The sequence below is a fragment of the Pinus tabuliformis genome, chromosome 3_1 (assembly GCF_031772625.1).
Source record: "Pinus tabuliformis cultivar Carrire ecotype Pingquan chromosome 3_1, CPIR1, whole genome shotgun sequence".
Classification (NCBI taxonomy): domain Eukaryota; kingdom Viridiplantae; phylum Streptophyta; class Pinopsida; order Pinales; family Pinaceae; genus Pinus; species Pinus tabuliformis.
Genome location: NC_142301.1, coordinates 979,447,472 through 979,455,746, shown reverse-complemented (window position 1 = coordinate 979,455,746; position 8,275 = coordinate 979,447,472). Strand labels below are relative to the sequence as shown.

The following is an 8,275-nucleotide window of genomic DNA, read 5'->3' as shown; positions in this document are numbered from 1 at the left end:
TTGCTTGAACCTTGTTTGTTGACTTGACTTTAGGCTTTGGGTATTCCACCCTTGGTGGTCTTACTTGTGATGAGACATTATGGAACCATCGTTGGCAAGGTATGAACAAACTCTAGTGAGGTAAATGAGGTCCATAGTGTTATAAGAGTTAAATAAGGTTGCTCACTCTTGCATACACTTTTTGGACTTCTACATTGATAAGATAGAGGAAACCATATTATATCCACTAGGTGCCATAAATGATTGCTTACTCTTTGAAGTCTCCATTTCTATTCTCTTATTTGTAGATATCATTATTCTCATGTCCCGAATAATGAGGGGAATCCAAAGATAACTCAGCATCTTAGATTTATTTCATGGAACTCATAAATGCTAGGTAATTTAGGGAAAATAAAACTCATGGTCTTTAACATGCATAAAAGTGGGGCAAGTAATGTGATCCATGCTTACAAAGATGAGAGGGTTGAGGTAGCGTTTTCATATGTATATGTCAATTTCCCATTCTTTGAACCATGCTTTAGCTTGATTCTAGCAATAGAGGCTAGATTGAGTGAGGGATATGTGAGCCTTACCACCCTTGAAGAGCAATGTTTTCAAATTGAGGTTCAGAACATTCAAGCAAAGATCCAACTTTTTCACTCATTTGTCACACATGTCCTCTTGTATAGGTGTGAGGTTCACAGACTATACTTTTCAGGAGTAAACTAAAACATGATACATTGCTTGTCATGATGTTATCCAAACATTTTCATGCTAAGTGATTTGTGTCTTGACACAACCCCACTCATTATTTCAATGATCTTTCATATAATCATGATGTTACAGAGGCTTAGGTAGACAAGCAATTCATAAAGTGGTCTTCTTAGATATCCATATCTTCCTCTCGAGTCCTTTAAGGATTAAGCAAAACATGGAATCGAGTCATGTTGGTATATGAGAGAATCTTCCTTAATTCACCTCATTGACCTTGATATTGAAAAGCCACCCTTGCATAGCTTTTTACAGGATGCTAACAATCTCCCCAAGGAAGTGATAAAATGGGTATTCATATTGATATTTTTAGAGGCCCTCCAATTCACATGGTCTAATCCAAGAGAGTAGCTTTCTTCCAAAGTTCAACAATACTCAAGCTTATATTTCTAATGTAATGATGGGCTCGTCTAGCCTCTTGGGTACACCAAACTCCAGTTAGTGTGTAACCCAAGGCTCCCTCTTGCTTACCTTTGACCTAGCTCATAAACATTCCAACTAGGTTTGCAATTAGATATATTGCCATATTCCTTGAGGGCACAATGCTTCCTAGATATGTGTCTTAGAGTTTGAGATTAAACACCATTTTGTACTTAAATTCTCTTGTTAATACGAGATCATAAGCAGATTCTTTTTAGAAACTCGTTGATTATGAGGATTAGAGAAGCTTAGCTCTCTTCCTCCAAAAAAATGTGTAACCTTTATTAATAATTAATAACTTACCGAAAACTACTTCTCCATACTTACATGCATTAGATAAATTCTCTTTAAAAACTCATAGATTATAAGGACTAAAAAATCTTAGCTCTATTCCTCCAAGAAATGTTTGACCTTTATTAGTGGCCTACCAAAAGCTAGTTTTCAATAGACATACACTAAGTTGATTCTCTTTTACTACCCATAATAATAAAAAATACATGATTAACATTCTCCCATAACATTAAGGGTCAAAAATACTTATTAAAAATAACCTTTTTTATCCCTCTTCTTGAATTTCCTCATCTCATTAAATTAATCATTTTTTATTTCACTACTTTTAAATTATCTTTCTTTTTGTATATATTTTTAACTGATTTCACGGATTGTACTCTACCCATTTCTCCTGGACCAACTTAAACCTTTATAATATCGATGTTTAAATTAAATTAAACATCAATATACTTCCAGTTGATGTTTAACCTTAAATTACTTTAACGTTTTTTGACATCGACATTTAAATTAAATTGCTTTAACCTTACAAAACATTATTTAATCGAAAATATCGATGTTTAAATTAAATTAAACATCGATATACTTCAAGTTAAATTACATTGATATTTAACCTTAAATTACTTTAACGTTATTTAAACATCGATATACTTCAAGTTAAATTACATTGATGTTTAACCTTAAATTACTTTAACGTTATTTGACATCGACATTTAAATTAAATTGCTTTAACCTTACAAAACATTATTTAACCAATTTCGATTAAATTAAATTATGGTATGCAGTATTAGAGGCGATTTATTATTATCAAGACTATAATTATTATTACCTTGGTAGCCTGCAACGGTTAAGGCCGGGACCCACATTACAAACGACGACCTGCCGCAAGCCGATAGGGAGATGTGGGGGAATAAAAGTTAATGTCACAGGTCACGCTTGAAAAACAACAAATTAAATCTCATAATAAATTATATACAAACCTTATGGCAATGCCTTTAAGACTTTAATACAGGCAATTTGAATTCCCTAAGGCATCATTTCGAATCTTTTAATTTCAAATTAATGGAACTTAGAAAAGAAATACATTGGACCGGGCCGCTCAGCCTCTTACCTGGAAACGCAACATTCACTAAAATATTAAATCAAACAATATGATTATTTACATCAGGAAAGTGGGGAACTGTTGTCATTGGAGTTTCAAACGGTAAAATATTTTAATGGACGAAGGGATTGGGAATCCACAGCGAGAGGGAATGCCGAGGCCGACCACTTTTTTCTGCGTGCATGACCACGTGTAGGAGTGCATTCAAATATCGGTATTCGTTTTTAAATGGGGCGAGGAAACACACACAGAGGAAACACTCAGACGACCTTCGCCTCGTGGACCGCACGACATTATTTTGCATTTTCCTTCTCCGCGCTAAAATCCTGCCTGCAGCTTGATTCGGCTCTAATCATTCTCAGTACTTCGTGTTTCTTTCCGGAGTAGCAGGAGCTGAGGATTCTGACTGTGCTGATCAGGGTTAGCTCTGTCAACGACCATTCATGGCTTCCAAACAAGGTATTACAGATGCTTTTTTATTTGTTTTGACTAAGTGAAGATTGAGTGGAAATGCTTGCCAAAATTCTTAACCAGAGATCAAATCATATAGCTTTATCACAAAACAATTTAGAAAAATGAAATGTCGTCTTTAGAATTATATGCACAGACTAAATCATTACGCGAGAACTTTGCAATTCTGCTTTCAAAAATTAAATTTCCAAAAACAAAACACATATTCAACTTTTTATTTTTTCAGAAGAAGCCATGCATTTGTATTGCCCTGGTTGAATCCTTCGACAGACAGAGTTGCAGGTTCATGGCTGACTTTTTCTTATTAGGTCTCTTTCTTGGTGTGGATTGATATTTGATGGAAATGGCGAGAGATCGATAATGGCCGCTCCGATTTTCCACCGTCTATTTGATTAGCTGAGCGGGCCCTGTCAACCTAAATTCTTGCCGAAAAATCCAAAATTTCGGCTGGTGAGGCAGACGTGATGTGTGTTATGGTTCCTTCACAACTATCCGTCCTCTACAAGATCGTATGTGCCTCAGGAATGAAGAAAAGTCGAGTTTCTTAAAAAAATCTGCGACATATTCAGTCTGAGAGCTGTATCTTATTTGTCATTTAGTTGTGGCTTCTGAAGTCCAATCCTAAGTTATAGTGATTCTGGTTCCCCTGATTTTGGGCCGGAAATTTAATGGCATTTGCTTTAATGTTGTTCACTCTTTATTGGTTTCAAGAAAGGGATTCTGCTAAAGGATGTGATGCATCGAACAGAAATAGTATTTACGTTTGATTTTCTTTTCTCTGCAGGGAGCGGATTGGATTAGATTAGAACGCCAATACTCAAGAGTACCTATGTTCCATGATGGGTATCGCGAAACATTTGACAGAGAATAGTCTTGTGGGGAATTTGCATTTGATAAGTTGCCAAGAATGGGGAACTCGTGCAGCAGTACTGTGCACAGGAGTGTTGAATCTAATGCAATCGGTGAAAAGAAGCACGTTTTGAGAAGGGGGACGCCGAAGAGTAAGGAGGTAAGATTGATCGTTTCGCCTTGGAAACCACCCTCCGAAAGCCCTTACATGTATTCAGAGGAGGGGGAGGAGGAGGAGGAGGAGCAGGAGGAGGAGGCATACGGGGTTTCGAAGCCGAGATATAGCTGGGGGCCTGAATCGCTGGATCGAGAAGTTGAGGAGGAGAGGTCCAAAATTGATGGGTTATGCGGCTCTGATATGGTTGCCTTTTATGGTCTGCGAAGGAAGGATATTCTCGATTTTCTGGAAAGAAGCTTAAGCGAAAAGGAAAAGACCTGTACTCGCGGAATCAGAAGGGTCGAAAGGAGGCCCAGTAGGTTCGGTTGGACCTCTGGCCCCGATAATCTGTGCATGCACATTGTCACTTGGAATATGAATGGGAAGGTACAGAGATTTATCTTTTCCCAGTCACTCATGCCCCTTTAATCTGAACGATAATTTTCACAAATTGCATTTGCTAACGCGCTTAGATTTAGAATTAACAGAAGATTTATTAAGCTTTCGGGGGGCCTGTTGTTAAAACTAGTAACATTAAGGGAGATCCATTAAAGATCCATTAAGATCATAAAAATATGGGATATAATCCATATAAAGAGATAGAATTATGGCTAATCACGGCTAATTTTAAAATTTCCGTGAAAGTTATAGCTTTATTTAAAGAACTGCAACCTGTTTGCTAATCGACCTTACTGTAACAATCACAGCTCGCATGTCATGAGCTCCATAAGCTTCTGGGTGGAAAAGGGGAAAGCTTTGACTTTTACGTCATAGGACTTCAAGAAGTTCCCAACTTGGATGCCGGTTCTGTGATTCTGGATGCCTTGGGACGAAATTACAGGTTGATCTATTACGAAACTTTAAGAAGTCTGCTTGCATTAATAATATTACTATGAATCACTGTTTCTCATGGCTGCTTTGATTTCTGTACAGCTTGGTTGCCACTTCTGTCATGCTGTCTTTGCAACTCTTCATATTTGCAAGAAACGCTTCAAAGCCTTTCATTAAAGGTGATCCTCATCTTTTTCTAAGGCTTATTAAATATTTGTTCTGACAGATTTTACTAAGCACTTAAATGATTCTTTTCAAAGATTTTTAATACAGATAAAGAGATTCATATGTCAATTTAGGTCTAGTTAAAATCATAATCCTAGAATTAAGATTAGATCATTTTTGTTTATAAAGATCATTGCTTGATTTAAATACTGAAAAACTGTCGCAGAGGTGAGAGTGGATAAGGTTAGTTTGGGAGGCCTTGGAGGAGTCGTCAGGCGACAGAAGGGGGCCGTAGCAATAACCTTGATATACAAAGGCTGTTCATTTCTTTTCATTGACTGTCATCTCTCTGGTAATTAATTAGGACTCTGTTATCCGTTACCTAACAGTCAATATTGCAGTGGAGATCATTATATTTACCATATCTTACTTTTTCACAACTGTCCCAGTTGAAAAGCCAGCCATGGCAGTGCCCACCCATTTCAGTGGGGAAATGATTTTTTAAAGCTCTGTTGAATTAATTTTTTTTTTTGGTCTGGTGCAGCTCATGAGAATAACGTGCTAGAGCGCAATGTTCAGTACCAGCGCATTTGCCAGACCATTTTCAACAAACCGAAGACGTCCAGCTTTAGGCAGAGCCCGAACCAATTAATGGATCTTTCAGGGTGCAGGATGGCAGATGATGATCAAGATCAAAGCATTTCTCTGCATTCCGCTTCTATTCGCCAATCCGATGTGGTAGTCTGGCTGGGGGATCTCAACTACAGAATTGAAGGAAGCAGAAAGTCTGTGAGCCTCCTCATCCGCCAAAATCTGCAAAAGGTACTTTTTATATTACTCGTCTACCTACATAATAATAGGCGGGGGATTCGATCGCTTGACTTTTAGAGGCTGACTGCATGCAATGTGTGTGTATATTAAATAGCTTTTGAGAGCCAAAGACCAACTTTCAAGAGAAGCAGAAAAAGGGGAGATTTTCCATGGTTTCTGCGAAGGCCCGCTCTCTTTCAGACCCACCTACAAGTATGACATCGGAACAGACGACTATGACACAAGTGCTAAGGTACTGTTATTACTAGGCATACAAATCTTTAACCAGGCATACAATTCTTTATTTTACAGAGATAAATGAAAATTGTCTTTAACCAGGCATCTTTATTTTACAGAGATAAATGAGAACTGTTGGTATATTAACTAATTGTTGGTATATCAACTCTTTGGGCCTCTAAACTTAGGTTTACTTTTTCACATTTTACTTAACATAATTATGAAATTACGCTTGCAAATTATCAAATAACAAAGGGAAAATGATGTGAATCAACGAATATCAACTACATTTACTTGTTCTCATTGTAAAGTTAAGTTGGTTAAAATTACCTACCTTTCAAATTTCTGACTGGAATTTTGCAGACAAAGTTTAGGTTGGACAGTTAGTGTTACCATATGATTTATATGATTCCAAATTGTCCAACTTGGCATTAAAATGAGGCTAATTTTATGGAAAATCTTTCATAGAACATTTAAGAAAGTTTTATATACATTTCAATGAGATATATATATATGTGTGTGGGGTTGAAAGTAAATATTGGTGCCACCAATATTTCCATTTCTACTGGAAGTTGACACCTCGACTGTTATGAATGTTACAGGAAAGAGTCCCTTCCTGGACTGACAGAATCTTGTACAGAGTCAGTACATCTGCCACAAACATCAAAGTCCATGTGCAGGACTATGATTCGATTGAAACAGTAAAGGCCTCAGATCATAGACCCGTCAAAGCTCTTCTGAAGATCAATCTCTGCAACTTCACACAACCACGGATTCCTTAATTATGAATCCCAGTCCGTTGAGTTGAATTGAGTTTTCAATGTATTTATTCATTCATTATTAATGACAGCTGAGTTCCGCTTTGAATTTTAGTGGATATGTATCATAGATGCGAGCAAGAGTCAAACTATGGCCCCACGGGATTGTACACTTCCTTTGATTTTTTTATTCCTAATAATATTTTGTACATTTAACTGGATTCCTGATGTCGAGATTATCATTATATTAAGTCTTGGAATAGTGACCTATTTTGTTTATGAAGTTTAATATTTTGCATTTGTACATTTAACTGGATTCCTGGATTCCTAATGTCGGGATAATCATTATAATAATACCCGGAATAGTTTCAAGTATTTTGTTTAATATTTTGCATTTCAGGTTATTGGAAAATTGGTTTTTTAGAATTGTTTTTTTATTGTGGTTCACAATAATTGGGTCTTTTTTAAATTGGTTTTTTTAATTATGGTTCACGATATTGCCTGGCAATTGGACTTTTTTTTAAATTGGTTTTTTTAATTATGGTTAAAGTAAAAAAAAAATTGAAGAGAATTTTGGGCTTTCCAAAAATATTGAAAAGAAGAGAATTGAACATGTGATCCCAATTCTAGAGACACTTTACATTAGAGATACTCAATCAATTGATTTAACTTTGAAACTTAAATTTTAAATATTTTCTTTTATTTTAAATAAACTATTTTTAAATATTATTATTAATTCAAATAAAATTAATTTCATTCTACTCAACTAAATATAATAAAATTAAATTTCTGATCAAATATAGATTATTTATTTGTCCTTTAACTGTTAAGATACGTAAATTTGCTTACTGTCAATACAAACAAAAACTCATGACACATTAAATATGATATCATAAGTACATAGTCATGTGAATGTTGTTCCAGCTAATTTTTTAAAGTGAACCTGGATTGGTCGATAAAAGCGGGGCATTTGAAAAGTCTACAACTAAGTCACATTTCACGTGTTTATGCTTATAGTGTGTCATTAATATAACATGCACTTTTAATATATATTTTAATTAAACTTAAATGGTTTATTATGGCTCAATTCATGACACATATGTTTTTTCCTAGGATATTTATTTTGAAAATGATACATAGGAGCATAGTGGAAGATACATATTTTGAAGATTAATTGATTTATTTAAATAATATAGGGAGAGCATAATGGAGGTGGAGTTAAAATAATATAGAGAAAGTTATGTAAAATAACGTTATTTTGAGGATTAATTGATATTTTTTTATGAAAACGTATATGGAGAACATAGTGGAAGTGGGATTAATAGTGTGGGTATATTATATTAAAAAGAAAATAATATAGGGAAAGGTATATAAAGAGAATAAGAAAGTAATGGATGTACACAATATGGTGTCTTGTCTTATCATTAAAAAGTATTG

General features: G+C 35.3%; 1 protein-coding gene across 4 annotated transcripts; it reads left to right on the top strand.

The window, feature by feature from the left end:
- Positions 1 to 2,638: 2,638 nt before the first annotated feature.
- On the top strand, positions 2,639 to 7,057 carry LOC149191121 (type IV inositol polyphosphate 5-phosphatase 11-like). Of its 4 annotated transcripts, XM_089413501.1 has the most exons (9): positions 2,639 to 3,019; positions 3,340 to 3,540; positions 3,816 to 4,424; positions 4,745 to 4,878; positions 4,971 to 5,047; positions 5,260 to 5,385; positions 5,578 to 5,855; positions 5,959 to 6,096; positions 6,683 to 7,057. In XM_089413501.1, exons 3-9 carry the CDS (start codon positions 3,939 to 3,941, stop codon positions 6,860 to 6,862), a joined length of 1,419 nt encoding a protein of 472 aa, XP_089269627.1. In that variant the 5' UTR covers positions 2,639 to 3,019; positions 3,340 to 3,540; positions 3,816 to 3,938; the 3' UTR covers positions 6,863 to 7,057. The 4 variants fall into 4 exon arrangements, with proteins under 4 accessions (XP_089269627.1, XP_089269626.1, XP_089269629.1 ...); XM_089413500.1 differs by lacking the exon at positions 3,340 to 3,540; XM_089413503.1 differs by lacking the exons at positions 2,639 to 3,019; positions 3,340 to 3,540 and adding an exon at positions 3,561 to 3,656.
- Positions 7,058 to 8,275: the final 1,218 nt, after the last annotated feature.

Excerpts from the sequence above, each read along its gene's own strand:
- LOC149191121 (XM_089413500.1), top strand. The coding sequence starts at position 3,939 with ATGGGGAACTCGTGCAGCAGTACTGTGCACAGGAGTGTTGAATCTAAT. Across the intron at positions 5,856-5,958 it reads TCCGCCAAAATCTGCAAAAG|CTTTTGAGAGCCAAAGACCA; the intron begins GTACTTTTTATA and ends TATATTAAATAG. Across the intron at positions 6,097-6,682 it reads ACTATGACACAAGTGCTAAG|GAAAGAGTCCCTTCCTGGAC; the intron begins GTACTGTTATTA and ends TGAATGTTACAG.